The sequence below is a fragment of the Amblyomma maculatum genome, chromosome 1, assembly GCF_055883805.1.
Source record: "Amblyomma maculatum isolate TAMU_Amacu chromosome 1, ASM5588380v1, whole genome shotgun sequence".
Lineage (NCBI taxonomy): Eukaryota > Metazoa > Arthropoda > Arachnida > Ixodida > Ixodidae > Amblyomma > Amblyomma maculatum.
The window spans coordinates 342,285,531-342,309,049 of NC_139344.1; the positions used below are offsets into that span (position 1 = coordinate 342,285,531).

At 49.2% G+C, this 23,519-nt stretch overlaps 1 protein-coding gene across 1 annotated transcript in view; it reads right to left on the reverse strand.

Moving 5' to 3' along the window:
* The window catches only part of LOC146207616 (calcium-activated chloride channel regulator 2-like), a 451,425-nt gene that overhangs the window by 265,004 nt on the left and 162,902 nt on the right, over window positions 1–23,519 (reverse strand). The window contains exon 3 of the mRNA XM_084589185.1: window positions 19,792–20,244. Coding sequence (XP_084445311.1) covers window positions 19,792–19,974 — 183 coding nt within the window. The 5' untranslated portion in view covers window positions 19,975–20,244. The remainder of the gene's footprint in view (window positions 1–19,791; window positions 20,245–23,519) is intronic.

Genomic DNA, 23,519 nt, shown 5'->3' on the forward strand with positions numbered 1-23,519 from the left:
CACAACGCTGCCCCTCTTACCGCCACTTTGTCGTGATCACTGCAGCCCTGACTTTCGCTTGTGAAGACATGCGACGTGTTTCGGAGAGCGGGTTTGGCAGTAGGAATTTCAGAAGGAACTGCATATCAGCAACACAGCAATTGCATATTGGCAGTACATATCCGCAACAATTTAGTTCCTTGTTCAAAGAGACCGTCACGGGTCACAGTGAAGAACAGCCAAAAAAACGCACGGTCACATCAAACACTGCACCTAAATCATTTAGGAGTAATGCAAGGACAGGTAGAGTTTATTCAGTAATAACGAGCTACAAAAAAAATAGCTTTTCACAGAGGTGTAAAACAAACTGGTTGAACCCACGGACAGGTGTGCGCCTACACGGGAAAATTTTTAGGGCATTCAGTTAGACTGATGAGCAAGATGCGATATAACGATTCTTTCGTTATATCAGATTTTGTTATACCCAAGTTGTAACGTAAGATTCTTTCGTAATAATCATTATTTTCGTAATTTCCGGGACTTCCATTGTATTTGGTTGATTCTACACATATCTCAGTATTTCGTTATATCCAAGTATTTCTTTATAGCCGAATCTTTTTTTTTTTTTTATTTTACAATCTCCAGAAAGAGTACTTCAACCAAGCTTCAGACACACGGAGGACAGTTCTCGCCTTGATGTCACTCACAATGCTATATCACCAAACGAAACTACACAAACTGATAAACATGAGAGTAGCTCCTTATGCGTGGTTGCATTCGCTGACATTCTTTAACGTGAATGTACCCTCAAGGCATTCGAGTTCGCAACAAGCCTGCATAGAAACGAAGCATTGAGTGTACCTTGTAAGTCGCATTGGTGGACTCGGAAGCAAACCATATGGCACGGTAACTTTTGAAAATTGCGGCACATTATAAATAACACAACGGGACGAAAGTGATATCAGAGCTGTAATAGCACAAAAGAGGCAGAGCGAGCGAGCGAGATAGAGAAGAAAAAAAGAGATCGAGCAAGAAAGAACGACATGCTTTGACATGAAATCTTGCGTCATCAGCCTGCAGAGAAAAAGAATGACTAAGCGGCTGTGTGAAATTCGAGGAGACCTGGAGAAGCGCGCCGGCTTTAATTGCTAGGCCTCCGGACCGGCACCACTCCAATTACAAGCTGCTGATTGAATTACACACCGAACCGGAGAACAACGCTCCGTCTTTCCTGTCAACTTATTTTTTTTTCTTCTAAAGTTCACGACCTCGCAAAACATTATAGCTACACGGGGCGCCTGACAAAGGAAGTCGATTAAACTGCACACGCCAGAGAATGCACCAGCGATATGTCTTGCAGTCGGAATGCGCACACGTCCGCCATTGTGTCCAGTCGTTTCCGCTCCCCTTTAAAAGAAGAATGAAAAAACTCCTGCCTCCACACAGGGACACGTGCGCGCTTTTATGTAGAAACATCGCGCCTTTTTCGACTACTTGAATAATTTCGCCGGGAAACGCGTTCGAAGGCTCGTAGATGCATCGTCAGCATGCGACGTAGACTGATGTAACAGCTAGGGAAAATTCGCCGAGACTGCCGGAAGAGCACACATTAATGCTATCAAACCCTTCATTCCCACAGGTCAGTCCCTTGATGGCGCGTGCACGTATGGCCCTGTGCACAGTTGTCTCGCACAATCTCCCTTATGTATTGAAATACGTTTGTATTTTTTTCATCCACTACGTCTGTGTAGTCTTTTCTTCAAGGAACCGACCCTGTGCATTTCTATACCAAGTAATTAACGGTGAGACACAGTGAAAGTGCGGCGGCTGATGTAAATGCAACGGTTAGGCATTGAAGTACTTGCAACCAATTGCGGACAAACCATTCCAAAGGCAAGTCTGATAGCGTGATATGTTTGCCTCTCCCGTGGTCTATTCAGTTTGCAAATCAATAAAACTTCCAAGATTTGAAATGTATCCGCGAGCTCTAGATGATGCAAACAAACACAGGCAATGGCAGTGGCGAGACTCTTTTAGTTTCCTCGGGCGACAAACAGGACGAAGCTTTCGTCGAAACACTGCAGTTGGTTACCGGCTCCATCACTTTCTTTTTCTCGTCCCCCTATCTATTTCTCCCTCGCTGTTTTCCTTAACTGAGGAAGAAAGGCATTTTCTTGGCCAGTGAACCCACGGGCAAAGATCGCCTGCCGCCGTGATGAAACATCCCAGAGGCGCTTCCTCGCTCCTTGTAACGTCTCTCGCGGCGTCCAAATATCCGGTCTGTCGTCTTCATGCGGGCGTCGACACTGCCGCTGATTCAGAACGCGACGCACGGATCCCGTTTGTGGAGCCGCCGCCCCCAGACAAACCCCAGCACTCATCCTCCTCCTCTTTCCCACATCTTTCCCGCTACCATCGCATGTCCGCTATGAGAGCAGCGTACGGTGGCTAGACGCGCGCGTGCACGCGTGCCAAGACGGACGCTTGAGGTGCTACCACAGCGCGCACAACGGCCCCTTCCGGCCGGACGCGGCTGCCTCCGTACGCGACCACCGGTGCATAAGGAAGACGAGGAAATGCTTCGGGGTCACGCTCGGACGCACGCTCATATCGCGGCAGGCGCCGAGCGCATCATGTGTGTGTCGGAGACTGTATCGCACGCTGTGTTAAAGCAAAATTTTAACTGCATTAGATGAATACTGTGGGATGCGTTGATACGCAGATATTAAAAGCTGGGCTCACAAAGACAATCCGGCGTCGTCGGCGTTGTGAGGGGAAAAAATGGAGGACACTTAAAGGTGTGACGCCCCAGCGCTAATTGCTCCCGCTTTCCGGCTCCCTTTACGGATGCTTGTTCACGTACGTGCACTTTGCAATCCTTCTAATTAGTAATCTTTACATTTTGATGCCTCTCTTATCTCACGCATACTCATTAGCGTACAGCTGTAAGATATCACATAACATAAAACACCAACTAACGCAACTATAAAGTACCGCCTTAACCAAACCGTATACTAACGTGCCTGCGAAGGTTAGGGGCAGCGCGTCTTACAGCGCGTCTTACCTGGGACCGAAACGCAGAGATGGATTCGATCTCATACCCTCCCATCTCAAAGGCGAAGCCCGAGTTGGCAGCGCTTTCAACTCGACCACTTCATGAGGCTTGCGTGACGTCAGCAGACCCCATAACATGGCGGAAGCTACCAACTCGAGTAGCTCCTTTGAGATTGGAATCGAAACCACCGGGACCTTTCGATCTCTCGTGCCAGATACGCTGTCCCTAGGCCGCAACAAACCTGAAATGACCACTGTTTGCTCAGATCATTTCGTGACCATTTAATGAAAGCACGCATACAAATTTGCCAGATTTGAAAGAAGCACCTGCTTCATGCTTCTCCTATTGAGATTGTTTGAATCTAGAGCAGCCCCATCACTCTGCCTTCACACTGTCCCCAAAGAATGCTCAAGGCCCTGTGCCACACCTATTCGAAAGACGAAATCTTCGTAAACTCCCAGATTTCTTGATTGCGGGCGCAAAAAGAGGGCATCTCGGAGAAGCTTACCAGACAAAAGCAACAACGCACCCCGCCCTGATTCGCAGAGCAGCCAGCTATTAGAGTACGACTTGAACGCGCTTTCCAAAGCCAGCTTTTTCCGCTGTGCCTCCAAACCACATCAATGCAAGCCGAGGTAAGGTGCAGCAGAGAGTAGCGGTGAACGGAAAAGTAAAAGCTTGACTGGAAAGCAGCCCACTTATGTCTCTCTCTCTCTCTCTCTCTCCGTCGACTCTCTCCGTTTATCTCTGCGTAGCATCCTCCACCTCGGCCGGCCGGCTAGACGAGGCTCGAGTCCTGCGCTGCGAAGTTCCGCCCGCAGGGTCCCGCAGCGGTACGGCGCGGGAAGCCGGAGAGGCGTTCGCCGTTCTCGTTTTATGACAGCGAAGCTCGCCCGCGTTTCATCGCGAGCTTTCCGTTTTTACAGCTCCGCGGTGGCAATAAAACCAGATTTGCTCCGGCCGCAGAAAGAGAGCGATAGAAGAACAGACCTCGCGCGAAGCGCCCGTGCAGCCACACACACATGCACCTAGTAGTGCCCGTGTGTGTGTGTACCTGTTCGTGCCGTACACGAAACGGAAGCTCCGAGTGTGCGAGCGCAGCGCGCGTAGCTTTTTCGGACACGAGCTGCGCGAGGGTAAAGATGCCTCGGCCGCGGCCTCATATTCCCGGTGGTATCCACGAGGCGAGGGCGTCGCAAAGATTCTTGGCCCTTACGTATATGTAGCAGGAGGGGTGAATCTTCTCTTTCCTTGCTCTCCGCCTCCTTTTTGTTTTTTTACCAACGACCAGCCAGCGGCGGCGAAAGCGGCGAAAATGCACGAGTCCACTCCAGGAGGAGCCCACGCGAATCTAGCATGCATGAGGTTAAGTGCGAGGCTCAACTCCCACCCACACTGTCGGCCTCCTTTCTCGCGCACCTCCCTCTTTCATTGCCTCGTCCGTTTTGTTTGTTTTCTTTTTCTGTCGCTCTTTATTCTGCGAGGCTACGGCGCTCAGCAAGCGCCGTGGGACCGCACGGCGCATTTTCCATCCAACGAGGCAGAGTCTCGTTAAACGCGTTTTATTTCGTGTTGGTCTTCACAGCGTCGTTTCCTTCGCTCTATTTCGATTTCCGTGCCTTGATTTTATTTTTTCTCCCTACACAGAGTCGTCGTGCCATCCCGTTCCTCTCTTAGCGCGGGATGCGGGTTTCGGTAGTGGTTCAGAGAAAACTCCGCATGTGGTTTCTACCAGTGCTCCAGGGCTTTTCTTTTATGTCTCCTCATTCGGGAGGTTCTCTTTTCGTGCTCCTGTTTACCTCGGAGGGCGATGACTCCTATTTTTCGCGAGGGCCGCGAAAGACCTCTGCAATGCCTCTCTGGGTTCTTTGCACTACAGTTCGTTTTGTCTGCTGGCTGGCTACCGGTCGTAAAGAAAAACCACGCTCAAGACTTATAGCGCTGAGCTTGATTGTGACGAGGGCAGACCTGAGAAAAACGCGGGGAAAGGAAGCTTTGAGTGTTCGCTACCCAAATCCATTCCAGGGCTGTTCAGCGTTCTGCCTTTTTTATATATATTTGCGTCTGTCTGTTATTTTATCCAAGAGAGAAATGGAAGGGGGGGGGGAGAGAGAGAGAGAGAGAAGAGATGCTAAGAATGTTCACTTCAACATCAGCGTTTATTTGCCGACTCTTCAGCCGGACCTCGACGTTATATATAAATACTACGTGAAACGGTGAGTGTTTCAGTCCTTGGAGATTTCCGGTCGGATTGCTCAAACAGGGCGGAATGATACAAGGAGGAGATGGTTATTAAAGAACAGGAGAACTTAGTTGGAGCCATATGCTTAGGAGCAATTCAGGCTCACTTTTTTTTAAAAACCTTTTTCTATATCCGGGCACAAAAAGCGTGGCAGCTTATAATCTCCGCAGAGGCAGTGCGTAGCGAGGGGCCACTCTGGCTCAATTCGCGTTTTATCTTAGCCCGATAACAGCTTCGTTTCGCTATCGCATCTCACGCCAAATAAGCGGCGAAAAAAAGAAAAAAAAAAGCTCTCAGACGGCCACTCAATTCAAGCACGAAGCACAAGATGCTTATGCTACTGCTGTTACACCACCGCCCTCTCCCGGGAGCCGGCGTGCCATTCTGTCAATGGGTCTCAGGCGAGCAGTAAATTGCGATTCGGCAAATAACCCGCAAATCAGCAGGAAAGGGAACGAGGTGAACGCATTCAGAACCGAATAAAAAATGGAGGGAAAAGGCAGAGATTGGGGGGCCAGAAATGGTCAAGCATACATCGACTCGCCGCTCGGCTCATTCATGAGCTTCATGAACCGAGTATCACTCTCTCGTCGCCTTTTACTGAAGCTGCTGCGATTGCCATCAAGAGCGCCCTCTATAGCGTCGCGCCGCGCCGGCGCTGAAAGGGCAGACTGACTGAAACGCCGTTCATTGCGGCGCTGAACCCAAGCGTTCTGTATAATAACGACCGCCCCTCTTTCTATCATTTTCGTTTAGCGCGCAACGCTGTTCCAGAGTTATACTTAACGGAATAACTTGGATCTCAATGTTTCATGAAAACACGCTTAGAAAATTCGCTGTCGCTTTTCTAACGCTGACGCGTCGTCTCTTTTCTGTAGCGGCGTCGTCGTGTATATATTATATATATATATATATATATATATATATATATATATATATATATATATATATATATATATATATATATATATATATATATATATATATATATATATATATATATATATATATATTCAATGGACTCGTAGAATAAAATAGTCGCTGTCGTACCACTTTTTCCTTTTGCTATGTCACACGCCGCCAGCTGAAGAGATGGCTTCAAAGAGACCTCGTAAATAGTTAAATAAGTGTATACACTTATAAAGTGGCCGTGGAATCAGCAGCGGTGCTCAGCAAATTGATACATACGTTTCTGCGGAATCATTGAAAAGGTTAATAAGGAAACCTAGTGACGAAAGAACATTTTTGCCTGTTGCCACTGGAAGCGGAAAATGAGTTAGATCTCAGCCAACTGTCTCGCATTTATGGAAACGACATCTTCACTTAACGTGGTACCGGGAAAAAAAAAAAGGAAAAAAAAAAAACAGGAAAGAGCCTCGCAGGGCGGCTGCCGCAGAGTAACCCGAGATTCGACGACAGCCTTGGGGAGTGTTACGACCAAGCATCCGCATTTGCGCGCTCTATTGTTCGCCTGTGGGCATGGAAAAGTATTGTGAAAATGTGGTGATGGTCCAATGGCTCTAAGTGAGCCTGTTTCCAGGAATCCTGTTTTGTAAGCCTGTTTTGCTTTGTGGACAACCTGCAAATGCCAAATTGACCCTGTCAAGAGAACGTCTGGAAAAACACAAAGAAACGTCCCCCTGCGGGAAATGCAGGAAGTGCTTTCTTTCTTTTGTTCACTCTTCCAGTCGATAAGCTCTATCGTCCAGTGAGGAATGCCTACTTTCCAAAGGAGACGACAGAGTGACATGTCCGCTGACGTGCAGGACAAGAAAGGAGCATGACGCATACAGCCATTAAGTGATTTCCCAGGAATGCAGGAAAGATTTGCAATTGTCGAAAACGGACAATGCTGGGAGCGGATGCGGCGCCACGTGCACTCGGGTTTCTGAGAAGTAAAACCACTTGTCAGAACCAGCCTGTGGTTTCTTTGCTGAAGAATAGAAATGTACCTCCTCTCCTCGCCGTTCCCAAGCTTTTCCCGCCAACAAGTGATCACGCCCAACGAATGAATGCCGGACCAGTCAGTGCTTCAGACCATCAGTGCAGTGATGTGTTCGATTGGATGCCGATACCTGAGGGGCGTGCCCTGGATTTGGTTGGTCAACATCTTCAGAGAGGGGCTGGACATAGGGGGGTTTTAAGGACGCTGCAGAGCACGAAATGTCGCTCTGGGCCCTGGGTAAACGGCTCATCCAGTCGCTTCTCGCTATGAACTCTTAACGCTTGTCATTTTGCTGATGTACCCTTCTTTTTCATGTAAATATTCTTGTAAATACGTTTTCTCAAAGTGCCATTAAACCTGCTTGTACATATTTCACCAACTTCGAAGATTCAATCCTACTTCAACCCCGAGTCTCTGCACGCTACCAAGTGAAGGCCGGGTCGACGTAGCCCCAGCGTCACGACAACTGGTGACCAGCGTTGGGATCTGGATCTACAAGCCACAACATCTGGTGATTGGAGGTGGATCTGAAGCTACAAGCCACAACACCTTGTGATCGGAGGTGGCATCTCAAGCAACAAGCAGGAGCAACAATCGGCCAAGAGGGCAGCTCGGAACATCGATCGCATGTGTGGGTGAGTGCTTGGCTTTTCTTCTGATGTGGACCAGGTTCTAGAACAGGGTTAGATTTTAGAACTGGTAAAAAGAGTGTGGAAACGCCTTTAGGTTTGGTAGTTTGCACAGTTGTTTTGGAAGTAGCCGACACTCGGAGCGATCATGGACCTACAAAAGCTGCAGAAACCGGACCTGTTGCTATTGTGTGAGGAATTGGGAATTGATACAAGTGGTTTGGCACGAAAACCCTTGATTATAAAGGCAATCACTGATCTAGGAACCGATGATGAGGAGCTCAGTGAAGCATGGAACCTCATCGGTCAAAAAAAGGAACAGCTCAGACAGCAGAAAGAGCGTGAAATTGAAAGAGAAGCAAAAAAGCTGGAGCTAGAAATTGAGCTCCGGAAATTAGAACTAGAGTTGAGCAAGAGGTCGGGCGATTGTCCCCAGCTAGCGGTACCTCGTCTCAACAAGGAGGCAGATTTCAAGATGTCAAAGTACATGCAGCCATATGTGATATCAGGGGATATCGGTCTGTATCTGGCTAACTTTGAGCGAACTTGCGAAAAACTGTCCTTCCAGCGAGACACGTGGTCTCAGAGATTATTGACGGTTCTGCCCTGCGAGGCAGCGGAGGTTGTCGCGCGGCTAAGCAAGGAGGACGCGGACAACTACGAGAAGGTCAAAGCTTGTCTTCTGAGAAAGTATAGGCTTAGCGCCGAGGCGTTCAGACAACGTTTTCGGAACGCTACTAAGTCCAGGGACGAGAGTTACCCTGAATTCCTGTACAATTTAAGAGTAAATTTGGGCGAGTGGCTAAAGAGCACAGATTCCTACAGTGATAGGGACGCTGTAGTCGAGCGAATTCTTTTGGAGCAGTTTTATAACTGCCTCCCAGAAAAAGAAAGAAATTGGTTACAGGACCGAGGCGAAATTAAGTCGGCAACTGAAGCTGCCGAACTTATTGAGGAGTATGCTTCGCGCCGACAATTCAGCAACCCAGCAGTGGATAGGCCCCGCAATCCCAAGTTCAGTGTGAAAAACCGTCAGGAAAGGCACTTTGCTAGAGTTGGAAACGAAGAAATGAAGGTTTCTTCAGGCAAATTCCCTAGAAAGGACGGCAGTGAGAAAAGTGGGGAAGTGACCAACGTGCAGAACACAAAGAATAAGCTTGAGGCTAGGAAGCCGCTCACATGCTTTAGGTGTAATGAGCAGGGTCACATTGCCGTCAACTGCCGGAAAGAAAAGATTGCTTTCTCGTATGTCAGGGACTGCGATGAAAATATGCAGCTTTTAGAACCCTACCTGCATGACCTAGTAGTCAACGGGAAGCCTTGCAAGGTACTGCGCGATTCGGCCGCAACGATGGATGTTGTCCATCCGGCGTATGTATCGCCTTCCGACTATACAGGACAGTGTGCATGGATCCGACAGGTAGTTGAGGAACAGAGTGTGTGCTTGCCGATCGCGAACGTGGTCATCGAGGGCCCTTTCGGCGAATTAACAACCGAGGCTGCCGTTTCAGGAAAGCTTCCTAAGTGCTATCCGTATTTGTTCTCCAACAAATCGGACATGCTGCTGCGAAAGAGGGGCATCCTTTTCGGAGACAGAGTTGTGCAAGCCTTAACACGTTCAAAGGCGCGAGAACTAGCTACACTGCTCATTCCAGAAAAATCCACAGCGGAGGAAACGGCAGTTAAAACAGTGGTAAATGCGGAAGATAGCAGGTCAGAAAACTTTGAGAGCGAGGCATCTCAGATATGTCAACTTGAAAGGGAGCTTGATGAGACGCGGAATGAGGACGTTCTTGAGAGTAACCTCTTGCCGCCAGTGTCTAGTAATCTCACGAGACTTTTAAGTGGAACCCGAGAGGACTTAGCTATAGAGCAAGCCAATGATCCCAAGATACAGGAGATAAGGGAGCGCCACCGCGCCACTAAGACAGCAAACAATATTTCTTTCGAGATGAGAAAGGGAGTGCTGTATCGCTTATTCAAGGATAAGCGCGGAGTAGAGCGGGACCAATTAGTCGTTCCCCAAAAGTACCGCGGAGACTTACTGCGACTTTCCCATGGCAGCTCGTGGTCATGTCACCTTGGAATAAAGAAAACAAAGCAGAGGCTGTTGCAAGAATACTATTGGCCTGGATGTTTTAAGGACACGGAAAATTTTGTACGGTCATGCGACACGTGCCAGCGGGTTGGAAAGGCGCAAGATAAGTGGAAAGCTCCGATGGTGTTAGTACCAATCATTACCGAGCCGTTTCACCGGTTAGTAATAGATGTAGTTGGGCCACTTCCTGTGACAGAGTCAGGGTACCGTTATATCCTCACTATGTTATGCCCAGCCACGAAATTTCCAGAGGCTGTTCCGCTGCGCGAGGTGACGTCCGAGAGTGTAGTGGATTCGCTGCTGTCAGTGTTTGCACGAGTTGGATTCCCTTCCGAGGTCCAAAGTGATCAGGGTAGCGTTTTCACGAGTGTCCTCACCACCTCATTTCTCGAGCGATGCGGCATTAAGGTAGTGCATAGCTCGATCCATCATCCGCAGAGCAACAGCGTAGAAAGATGGCACTCTGTTCTCAAACGAGTCCTGAGGGGACTGTGCTATGAAAACAAGCGCGAATGGGATACCTGCCTGCCTGCAGCACTTTTCGCTTTGCGGTCAGTGCCGCACGAATCCACTGGATTTAGCCCAGCCGAGTTGGTGTACGGAAGGTCACTGCGCTCACCTTTGCGAATGGTGCGCGAAGCCTGGGAGGGGCGCGGAGAAGACCCAACAGTAGTAGAATTCATTCTGAACCTCTTGAATCGCTTACATAACACTAAGGAACTCGTTGAGGCCAGCATGAAGTCAGCCCAGGCTCGTTCCAAGGTGTACTATGATAAGACAGCCCGTCAAAGGACGTTTTGTATCGGGGACCAGGTGATGTTGCTGAGAAGTTCAAGGCAGAATAAGCTCGAAGTACAGTGGGAAGGACCGGCTGAAGTCGTTGCAAAGCTTTCTAACACTAACTACGCAGTGAAAATTCCCGGTAGGCGTAAAGAAGTGCGCATTTATCATTGCAATCTTATGAAGCCTTATGTGCAGAGGGAAGCCGTGGTAAATCTAACGTTAAACCTTCCCGAGGAGATGGGGGACAACTTGATTTGCCTCAGCGGAAAAGGAAGCAACGCTCAGGAGCTTCTCAAAAAGACGGAGCAGAGAGGAGAACTAAAGAAATCCCAGCTGTCCGATCTGGGCGAGATAATAACAGAGTTTGAGGCCTGCTTCGTGGACAGGCCAGGCAGAACTGATTTGACTGAGCACGATATTGAGCTGACTTCAGACGTGCCAGTGCGATCAAGGTGCTACCGATTTTCTCCAAGGCAAAGAGAAATTCTGGATAGGGAAGTAACTCGCATGCTGGAATTGGGAGTAATAAAACCCTCGGAAAGCGATTATGCTTCGCCTATGATCTTAGTAGAAGCTCCAGGTAAAGACCCTAGGCCTGTGGTAGACTACCGAAAGCTAAATTCTCTCACCAGGGATCAAGTGTATCCTATTCCGAATATTGAGGAGAGAGTAGAACAGGTCAGTAGAGCGGCATATGTGACTACGCTGGACCTTACTCGAGGATACTGGCAAGTACCGCTCACTGAACGCGCCAGCAGATACGCGGCTTTCGTCACTCCGACGGGCAGCTACCAGCCAACAATGATGAGTTTCGGGCTCAAAAATGCTCCATTTTGTTTTTCCCGACTCATGGATAGGGTTTTAAATGGGTGTGAAACATTCGCGGTGCCTTATTTAGATGACATTGCGGTTTTTTCCGACTCATGGGCGGACCATATGGTACATCTAAGAGCTGTACTGAGCCTTTTGCGTCAAGCTGGACTAACCGTAAAGGCCGAGAAATGTTGCCTGGCAAGGGCGACCGTGGACTACTTGGGTCACAATGTAGGTCAAGGTTTCAGGAAACCCAGCGAGATTAAGATTTCTGCGGTAGCAGACTACCCGCGGCCGAGCACGAAGACGGAAATTCGAGCATTCCTGGGTCTGACTGGGTACTACAATCACTACATCCCTAACTATTCAGCTTTGGCTAGCCCTCTGACCGACGCTCTCCGCAAGACAGAACCAACAAATGTAGTCTGGGACGAACAAAAGGAAGCCTCCTTCGTAAACCTGAAGGCTGTGCTGATTAGCCGTCCGGTATTGCGAGCTCCAGACTATGGCCGAGAATTCACGGTCCAGTGTGATGCCAGTGATCGAGGGTTAGGTGCTGTTCTCTGCCAGAGAGATGACGACGGTAATGAGCACCCCGTGCTCTACTTGAGCAGAAAACTGAGTTCTAGAGAGAGGGCTTATTGCGCGTCAGAGAAAGAGTGCGCTTGCATTGTATGGGCCATTCAAAAATTGCAGTGCTATCTTGGAGGGGCCAAATTCACCGTAGAGACGGACCATTGTCCCCTGGCTTGGCTGCAAACTGCGACATCGAAGAACAGTCGCCTTCTTAGGTGGAGCTTGATTTTACAGCAGTACAATTTTGAAATAAGATACAAAAAGGGGAAGTTAAATGGGAATGCGGACGCGCTTAGCCGCTCTTTCTAAGCGGTCCGAGATGTTCCTCACCATGTATCCAAATTGATAATCAGGTTTTTTTTTTTTTTTTTTCGTGCGCTTGTATATGTGTGACTATGTAAAGCAGCACGTTTGGTTTTCTAGGAATACGTGGGTCCTGAACGTCTTGAGAGTGGGCTTTTCTCGAACAACAATGGCAGTTTTCTTTTGACCTGGTCTCTTCAGACGGGAGCCGAGTGCTTGCTTCGACATGTGGTTGAGTTTCAGACAGCTCGAGCAATTTGGCCTACAACAATCAAGACAACGCGACAAGCAACAGCGAGCTTCAAGCGTTCACGTGCAGGCCATTAAGTCGTCTCTTCATGCAGCAGCTGGGACTGCTGCCCTCCGAGACTCTTCTGGCGGGGGAGGAGGCTGTTACGACCAAGCATCCGCATTTGCGCGCTCTATTGTTCGCCTGTGGGCATGGAAAAGTATTGTGAAAATGTGGTGATGGTCCAATGGCTCTAAGTGAGCCTGTTTCCAGGAATCCTGTTTTGTAAGCCTGTTTTGCTTTGTGGACAACCTGCAAATGCCAAAAGTGACCCTGTCAAGAGAACGTCTGGAAAAACACAAAGAAACGTCCCCCTGCGGGAAATGCAGGAAGTGCTTTCTTTCTTTTGTTCACTCTTCCAGTCGATAAGCTCTATCGTCCAGTGAGGAATGCCTACTTTCCAAAGGAGACGACAGAGTGACATGTCCGCTGACGTGCAGGACAAGAAAGGAGCATGACGCATACAGCCATTAAGTGATTTCCCAGGAATGCAGGAAAGATTTGCAATTGTCGAAAACGGACAATGCTGGGAGCGGATGCGGCGCCACGTGCACTCGGGTTTCTGAGAAGTAAAACCACTTGTCAGAACCAGCCTGTGGTTTCTTTGCTGAAGAATAGAAATGTACCTCCTCTCCTCGCCGTTCCCAAGCTTTTCCCGCCAGAAGTGATCACGCCCAACGAATGAATGCCGGACCAGTCAGTGCTTCAGACCATCAGTGCAGTGATGTGTTCGATTGGATGCCGATACCTGAGGGGCGTGCCCTGGATTTGGTTGGTCAACATCTTCAGAGAGGGGCTGGACATAGGGGGGTTTTAAGGACGCTGCAGAGCACGAAATGTCGCTCTGGGCCCTGGGTAAACGGCTCATCCAGTCGCTTCTCGCTATGAACTCTTAACGCTTGTCATTTTGCTGATGTACCCTTCTTTTTCATGTAAATATTCTTGTAAATACGTTTTCTCAAAGTGCCATTAAACCTGCTTGTACATATTTCACCAACTTCGAAGATTCAATCCTACTTCAACCCCGAGTCTCTGCACGCTACCAAGTGAAGGCCGGGTCGACGTAGCCCCAGCGTCACGACAGGAGTGTTATTTGTTTAGTTTGTTTTTCATTACTTATATTAATTCTAAGAATTTGAGAGGGACATTATTAGTATATGTGTATAGAGTAGAGAACTTTGGCTAGGCTTCCCACTTTATGTTTCAAAGTAATGAGCCATTGGAGCAAGCTTAAAATCCCGACAGTTTGGGAAAATGTGGTAACCGTTAAGCTTTACTAAATGCATAATTTTTCCAGCTCTTTATTTGCTAAATTTTAAACTTCTAACGCGCTTGGATCAATTTGAGAAAATGTTTTAAAGAAACCGTTTTCCTGTCCTCCTATGAATTAATTTGTCATCCTTCCACCCCCCTTCCTCCCGATCCGCAAATCAAAGTAAAATAAAAGAAATACACGCATGAAGTCTTCATTCCACCTTTGATAAACCAGTTACTCGCTCAGTGCAATGCAGATTTTAGAATCATGAGCGACAGATTAGGAAAGCAACCTAATTTGTCCTTAATTAGGCAGCAGCGTAGTAATACACTTCCGATGCTGAGACAAATTACCTCTCGTCTTGCATAAATGAGAAAGAAAAAAAAAATACGAGAGAACAGTAAGAACTCAAAACCACTCAGACTGCGGACGTACGATTAAACCTGATACGAAAGTGAAATATCTGCTGAAGGGCTTACTGCACTTGCAAATTATCTAAAGTCGGTGGCTTTACTCGCTTCTTCAAGAGCTTTAGGAATTACGGGAAATTCAGACTGAAAAGATAGTTCTCAACACGCATGGGCACCACTCGGTTCAACTTGCGCGCGCCGATTCATATTTTCAGTTTTCTTATTCATTCATGCAGCATATCTCAGCTGTATCTGCAGACGACAACAATATTGTGCAATTTGATACAGGCGATAGTTATCACGCTTATAACTACGGCTTTGGTGCGCATGGATAGGGGACTGGCCAATTGATACAGGTTCTGCCTTAATTATCTAGCGAATACAAGTGCTGAAGGTAAAAGCTATCCAAGCAGCCTTAAAAATAAAGAGTGTAGAAAAGTTAAGACATTCAAATATCGCTGTACGAAACCTACCATGTGTTCTAGTGCGTCATATATTTAGGAACCTCAGACAACCATTCCAGACAACGATTTCGGTTATTACACAGCGGCTATTTTCTTGCGCCTGTCTTCAGGGTGTACGCATGTACAGTAGAAGCTCGGGAAAACTAGATGCATGTCGGTAAAATGTGGCACTGCCTCGATTGCCTCGATCTCAGATAGTTGTTGCTAGATTGCGCTGAAGTAGTTTTTCAGAGCACCGCCTTAGGCTGTGTGTTGTATACCATTTTTGCTCACGACTGTACGTTTTGTACTCCTTCGTTAATTCGGGTGAAGAAACGTCCGGTGACACTTAAACCCTCATTTAATCGGCCAAGCGAAAACCTAGGGAAAACTCTACACAAATAATCGAAAGGACGGCCGTTTCACTGGACGTCTCGCAAGTGACTGGCTTCTTCTATGACTGGCCGAATCCTAATCTGCAGTCCTTCCCTCGTCGCTTTGTTCCTGTCTCCTCCGTACTGGGGAGGCCCACGGGCTAAGCGAGGTATTGGAAACGCACAACTGACGCACCGAGCCCTTCTCCCCTCCTCCGCCTCCGGCCGCAGCGCATCCCGCTGGTCTCGTTCTGGAACGGCCAGCGGGATCAGCAGGTGTCCTTCTTGTAGCCTTTTCGGAGCCTTCTCGTCGCAGCCTCGCCGCTTCGAACGTATTCGATACATGCAGCGTTCACTGCTGGTTGTGCCACATTCATGCAAAGATTGAGGATGCGTTCTGCTCGCGTTCGGGGCTAGTGAGTTTACATGTTGCGCTGCGCTCCCTATTCGGGACGACGATACCGGAGCCGTCTCCTGATTTACGTTCGCCCGCAGCGCGTTTCTTTCCGCCCGCGAACGTTGCCAGAATGGCTCGATTCTCAAAGCTGCATGCAATCACCTAACAAGACAGATTTCTGCGCATTATCCGAGAAGAAGAAGGAATAAAGTAGACAATGAGCGATCCCTTGTGAAATTTTGCTAATGCCCGGAGCAACAAACAGAAAATCGAAGGTGAGGAGGCAGGGGGCGGGGCATAAGTACATACGGAGGCATCGATTACCCACTCTCAATGGACTGTCCGTAGTCTCGCCTGCACCCTGCGCAACAGCAGAGAGGCTACCAACGCTTTACTGTCTTAATGGAGAAGGCAGAGGGAGGGGGAAGTGGCTTTCTTTCCCCTAATCGTGCCTGTTTAACACTCTCGGAGAGCAGCTCCACAGTTGTGTACGCTGGGCGTCTTCACCGCGAGTGAATTAATTCGTTCGCGGCGAGTATATTAGGAGGAACCGGCTGGCGCGCCTCAGTGAAAAACGGCTCCCCCTTTCACGCGTCGCGTCGGGCACGGCGCGAACCCGAAGCGCAGTCTTCTGCCGATCCTGGCATAGCCCGTGCATCCTCAGTGCATCCAACCCTCTCTTTCCGTGCCGCCCGCAGTAAAGCGATGTGCCCTGACCGGAAGAAATGAATCTCGGTGTCGGCGCTGACCAAAGGGCGCGGGACAGAGCAATCTATAAGAGGGCGCCGCGTGTTTACGCCAGGGTTGGAACGCTTAGATCTGCCGGTGCCCTCAGAACCCGAGCGCCTATTTTTCCGTTGTTCTCTTTTTTTTACGTTTCAACATCGTCGTGGGCTTCATTACATATGCTTCCTAAAAAGTTCATTTAATGCAGCTCGCCGCCGTGACGCTAGACGCTATGTATTTTTTTTTTCTTATATCACAGCCCCGATACGTTCGTTGACTACGAACGTCATTAGATGCCCATCAGTATTTTTCCGCGATGCGAGCACGTAATAGCGTTGTCACGCTTTAGGGCTTCGACTTCAGTACCATATAACGTGTCCACTTAAAGCTCAAATGCACTGCTAATGGAACGTTTAGACGCAACTGCCTGTCCGGCTGGAATTGAACTTATAACGATATGGTACCTAACTCCTAGTCTAGCGCTTTGTTTCATCATAATCCGACATTCTGTTGCCGGCTTGGTTCCCTCTGCGACAATGACAACGATCCGCGCAGTCTACGCATGAAATAGGCGAAAGAACTAATTTCTTAGAAAGGAAAACAACAACTTTAACACTAACCTCAGGAAATGTAAAGTGACGAAAAGCTGAAAACGGTCACGCTGACAATGGCTCGCAATCGCTTCCGCGCGGGAAGCGCGACTCTACCTTCCACATCTTTTACTAACGGCTACGAAACAACTTTAAGATCTCCTGGAACCGCGTCGGCGACGGTGGAGTCTGAAACACAGATCGAGACCTTCCGACTCTGGACGTAATAGTATAGCCGTTTGTCAGGCGGATTGGAAGGTGGGAAGATTTTAAAGCGAGGCAGTTGAAAATGGCAGAGAAGGAAGGTCGCAGAGCGACAAGATCAGTGCCGGTGTTATCGATTTACAGCGCTTATAAAGGAATCAAGTTCGCGTTAAGTTCTTCCTTTGTTGAACGCAGCTTCATGGGCTAAGCTGTGTGCGAGCTGCATGACTACGGTCACATTACACATTACATAATAGGTTCTTAAGCCAGACATGGCTACTTAAAAGCATGTTTTCGACCCATGATGCCACATTCTAGATTGCTTTAACTTGCAAAAGTCCTTTCACGTACAAAAGGGGAAAAAAAATAAAGAAAAATAACCAAACACACCAAGTGTCCAACAGACACTACAAGAGCTATATTGCCGTTGGCAATGCTTAAAACTTGTGGCAACCAAGACGTCATGACGTTGGTGACCTCAATTCGTGTATTCAGAGGGCTATATTTCTACCGGCTAGAACTAGCGGTTCAGTGCAGTGTCCCCCCCCCCCCCCCCAAAAAAAAAAAAAAAAGAAAAGAAAAAGTAAACAGCCTCGGCAGTTGCAGAGGAGAATTGTGTGCATGAACCGCAAGCAGCATTACGCAGACCAAAATATAAAGAATATACAACACTTTGCGTACCATACCGAAAGGTACGTATGTGTAGTCTCCGAGCAACAAAAAACCTCCCTCTCTGGGACATAAAGGACCAGCCGGAAGGGGTTCTACAAAAACGTGACTCCGTCTACGAGACCGTCACGAACGACTCAGCGAGGAGGAACGAGCTGCTCCAAGGAGGCCTCTGGCGCGTTCAAAAGAGGAAAGAATTGAAAATAATGAGAAATAACTAAATAAAGCAGCGCGCCTTCATAGGCTCGCACTCGCTCTTCCACTAGCACCGCAAAAGCCCTCGCATACCGACAGCCATTGCCACTCCAGCAACACGCGCACACTGCCGCACACTGCGAACACTTTCACTTCTTCGCGTTCCCGGAAACGACCCACTGCCGCCGCCTCCGGCCACTTGCCGACCGCGCGCCCGCGTAACGAGCGTGCAGATTACCGTCGTGTGCCTAACAAAGGCGCACTCGTGCGCGCCTATTTGGCGAAACAAAGCAGACCCGCTCACATGCAAAACCCGCAGCACGCGCGCGCGCACGCACACACGACGCCACAAAAACGCTGCTCTCTCTACGCTGGCCGGACGACCTATTTCACATCTGGACTTTTCTCTCCACTTTCTTCTCTCTCTCTTCTACGCGTCACAAGTGCAGTCCCTGTCTTCTCGACTGAAACCGTTCGGCCCGAGCTATATGCATATACGGACGCGTTCGTTTTCTGCGAAGCCTGCTCCTTGTCTCGCGCGCATTTCCGCTGCCGACGACACAGAGACACGCGGGCGCGATTTGTTATCTAATTAGGCACAGCGCTGGCCTATTGCCACGTGGCGTTGCGCTGTGGGCTACGAAGCAGAGGCATGGCACTGCAAGACAATTATCCCTCTGTGTGTTCGCCACGGGATATAGGAATGGAGGGTTGTGTGGCTCGTCCGCACCCGCCCCGTGTCGTCTTCTGTTTTTTCGCTCTCTCTAATAACCGTGGCCAACAAGGCGTGTAGCAGACTTGATTTGGGGGACCCGAGCAAAGGCCATTGTCGCCACAGATAAAACGAGCGCCTAATGAGAGTTTTCCAAACGGAGCAGTTGCTGTGTTCAACAGCGCTACGTGAAAACGGCGCGCATTATTGCTAATAGCTTGTACTGTATGTATTACATGGCGCGAAGCAAGGGAACCTCGCTAGGTTCCCTTGCTTTTTGCTGCGACGGGTTATGCGATGTGGGATGTGTTACAATCGCTTTAATTCACTGCAAACGGCTTCCAACGAGAAGAATACAGTGAGATAGGATAATGAGATTAACTATTAGCAAACCGGTTCTGTTTAATAATATTAAGCTGCAGAAAAGAGAAAAAAAAAAAAAGCAGGCAAATGACTCGAGCATGTCAACATCGTGAAGGTCGCCGCCAATATCAGAGTTATCCGGTGCGATGCTGCCGTGGTAAATGCCATTCAGGGATTCCAAGCACACCCAGATTAACTTTCCCTGCTATTTTCGGAGCAAAGCTATCGCAATGCTCGATGCCGGATTCAGGCGCTCCGTTGCGGGAGCGGGTGGACTACGCTGGATTTGGTTTCGGTATTTACCGCTATCTAAAGAGCAGCAGTCCTTTGCATTTCAAGAGGGCGAAAAGCTAGATATAAAAGTAAGCAGAAGGCCATTGAGGACTGATTTCCTGTAAAACGGAATCATTTCATCCTTACCGTTGTATATACACGACAAGCCATCGATGAGGCCAGTATGGTACACACCTAAAATCCCTACTTATAATATGGGCTAAAACACTTCGTTCAAACCACAAACCTGATTTCAGTAATCCGAATCTTGCAGTGTTCTTACAAAAACCAAAATGAGAGACGCATATTGTTTTTTTTTTCTTGGTGTCTTGATCATGTACATGAAGAGCTGCATCATGTGACTGACCCCAGGCCTGTCCCACTCCATGACTTACGTGGACGACGCAATAAAACGTAGGCGCCTCTCACTATGGGGAGAAAGTGCAACAATGAAGAGAATGCACTGACCTCAAGTGGCGGAATAAGCTGACGTCCCGCGACGTTCCCCTGCAGTCTGGCCGACAGTGCCACCACGAGTCCCGTGTAGCCGTTCTCCTTGAGTTCAACTCGTGACGCCAGCAGAAGAGGCACCACGTTGAGGGCCAGGCAAACCAGCAGGACCACAGTTCTTGCCACGGTGAAGGCCCTCATGGTTCAAACTGGGCACAACACACTGCTCCTGTCACACAGCCTCACGCACTGCACTGCACTCGTGCGCCCTTCCGTAACTTCGTGAAAGCCACCCGGGAACAGTCTCAGCTTGCCGGCATGTTAGGCAGGTCGCCGGCCAAAGCGGAGCTCACGGCTCGAGACACCGAAGTTCACTCGCACAACTGTTGCGAACAGAAAAGAAGTGCAGCGTCTTGCTGCCGAGGACGGTCACAACCTCCTCTCCTCCTTCTTCGAGAGGCCAGCGGGACTCTGCGTGAAGATAGAAAAAGAAAGAATATGCGGTCGCAAATTAGGAACGAGAGCGTCCGACAGAACCCTCGGGACACGTGGCGTCACGAGGGGGCGTGTCCGTACGCTACGCAGCTCCCGATCGGTTTTCTGAGAGCTTCGAGAAATGAGTTGCACGGAATGGGAGAAACAGAGAGCACGGGAAAACTCGCATCGGCGTGTTAGAAAAAGAAGAGAGGGAAAGGAAGAAGAGCGCATGCTGAGGGTGAACCGGGGTTGGAGGCCTCGGTGTTTGTAGCAGCTCTGGAACCATCTTCCCCCGAAAAATCTCGCGCCCCCTTTATTTTGTCTTTCCTTTTCCTTTGCTTTTGTTTTCCGTCGGACGCATTCTGTTCTGTCTAAACAGCTGCACGTCCTCCCCCTATTCCTGTCCTCCCATCCTCCTCTTCCTTCTCCTCGGCAACCAGGCACAGGGGGCGGGGGAGGGTGGTAACCGCGTGCAAGCAAGTCATAAGGGAAGCAACAAGAAACAAGAGACAAGGAGGGCGAATCTGCTTTGTAGCTCCGTACGGAAAGTGGAAGCGAGAAGTGGAGAGGGAGAGAGAACATTGGCTCTCCGGCCACTGCAGCCGCCGCGATCGCCGCTCACGGGAGGCTTGTTCACTGTCAAGCGACGATCCAAAGCGCCAAGCGCGGAAGTAAACAGTGAAAACCGCAAAGCCAACGCCGTCCCCCTCTGACCCTTGTTCTCCTCTTTCTGCGTCCCTGCCCGAAACCAAAGTCTCGTTTCTTTTCATGTTGGCTCTTCCTCCGAGCTCAGAAGCGCGCACGCGCATTTCTCCCACCTTCCTCCCTCAGGCGCGCCTCACTTTCTCCACCTTTTGCCCTTCAAGTTCTCTCTCTCTTCATTCTCTCGGAGCAGGCTTCGCACAACTTCGGCGGCCTTGCTTCCTAAACCGTCCCACTATATCTCCCTCCCTCTCCATGCGGTCTTCGCTTTTGGCGGGCCGCTTCCTGTTCTTCGTCTCAGACCCGGAGAAATGAGTATCTGGCCCCAAAGAGCCGCAGCGCCCGGAGTTTAGATTCGGGGGAGACGGGTACCCTAGGCATGTGCCCACCACGCTCCCTGCGCCCGCCGCCCTCACCGCTCCACCTTCTTGTGCAGCCGCCGCTTCCATTCTAGTTCTGCCCAGTATCGGCTCGCCGAAGCAAGCTCTGCGGTACGCTGAAATAAAGGGATAAGAAGAGGACCCGTTCGCTGCTGGCTGTTCAACGTATGGAGCACCACGTGCGCCAAGGGATTAACAGGGGTAAGAGGAAAGAGGCCTCTGAGGATCGAGTCAGCCGTATTATGGTTTTCGTCAACGCGTCCAAAACAGCCCGACTGTCCAGATGAGGGATTCCCGATCGGGGCTCACACTAAGGGGCCACTTCTAGAGCGGAACCCCCCGCTGTGAGAGACCTCGGAGACAGAGAAAAAGAAAAGGGAACTCGAACAGACAAAAGTAAAACAAAGGTTAAGATGGAGAGGGGGAGCACGACTGACCTTAGCGGGAGACGCCCCCATCCCACAGGAAATACTGGTGGGTGAGAGGGGGTGCGTGTCGGTAGCTAGGCTACCGATTCCGCGCACACATGCTTTCTGCCGCGCGTTTTTCCTAGGTCGGAAGACGGCAGCAACATCACTGGAGAAGTGTGCTTAGACCAGGCAGCCATGGGAGATGGGGTGAAAGGAGGGAGGGCGCGTCTCCAGTAAGGCGCGAGGGTAGACGGCGGGAAACTCGACGCCGCTTTTCGTTCTTTCCCGACGCGTTCCGCTCGGAGGACCCTTCAATTTCCGCAAGATAGGCTCGCAAGAAGAGGGATGAACAGGAGGTGGAGGAGGAGGTAGCAACAGAGGGAGGTAGCAACGTTCCGTTAGCCTCTTCGCCTGCCACAACAGGCGGCATGTAAGGCGGCAGCCCGCAGCCCGCCAAAACAGGTGCACGAAACGTGCGGGAAGCAGTTATTTTTCGCGCCTTGTCACACGCCTAAGCAAGGCCTTTGCAGACAGGATGGACGAACACAGCTTTTCGTACGGGCCGAAACCTGCGCTTTCCCCCCACGAGCAAGCGTGATTCATGACACTACTCTTTTCATTTATGGCGGGCTTAAGTTGAGATGAAATCCTCACCGCTGCTCGGGGTTAGCTCCTAAAGTCTCTCAGTTACTCTTGATGCTACAGAAACGCAGCCACAGCTAGTGGGAAAACATATGGTATGTTTTCCTCTTGAGTAGCATTTGTTGTAGTGGGAACATGCCGCATTTCGAAACTCTGCGAAAAGGACCTTCTTCTAAAAGCATTTTCTCTCCACGGGCACAGAGAACTGAGATAGTGCTCTCGGTACTGTATTTACTTAATTTTATACCTAGTTGGGCGCCCAAGTTTGCCACAGTTGCGCGTCGTCGAAAGCAACAGAGAGAAATGGCGCGCTTACATAAGGGGATTGCACAAAATGGGCTTAAAAAGTGTAGGCCGGAATCAAGGCCGGGACTTCACACTGGGAGTGGTTAAACAAAATTCCCTCGCCGGTGCTACCGACACACTCTAGGTCGCTCTAAGTCGGAGGTCGAGCCTAATCCCAACGAAGAATCCACCAGTGCAAGTATGTTTAACCAGACTATTTTTGATTCAATCACCGGTTCAAAACGTAAAACAACGAATTAGCTCGCGACCTCTTTAGGGTTGCTTTCAATCTGACACACGTAAGACACCACAAAGCTTGCTGATGACAGCTTTCCCGCTCAAGGCACCTATGCACATATCAGGTCATTTAAAGCGCCGGAGGTAGAGAAATAAAATTTCAAATCATATATAAAAAGAAAGAAACGTTAACATCCCGCCTTCGATGAATACCTACAAAGCCTATTACTGCTTCGTGGTAAGTATGCACCAGAGTGGATAATCATCATGTTTTGGATAACAAAACATCACTAAAGGTACTTGGCGTGCCATTGACTGTTCTGGCCATTCATATGACATTTTCCCATCGGAGTTAGCTTCAACTGTAAGATTCTTGCATCAATTGCGTCGAAGCAGTACGCACAATAAACCAACTCTAGATTTTAATCAAAGAAAAGGCAATTTGATAACTCTTCCATCAGTCCAAACAATGCTAAAATTGTGAAACGCAGATTCGAACGATAGTAACAATAACAAAACATTCCGGTGCTCGAAGCTCTTCGAATCATCCTGCATTCCCCAAATAGGCTGTGTACCATTACTTCATTTTTCTTTCTCCCCTTTTTTTCCTCCC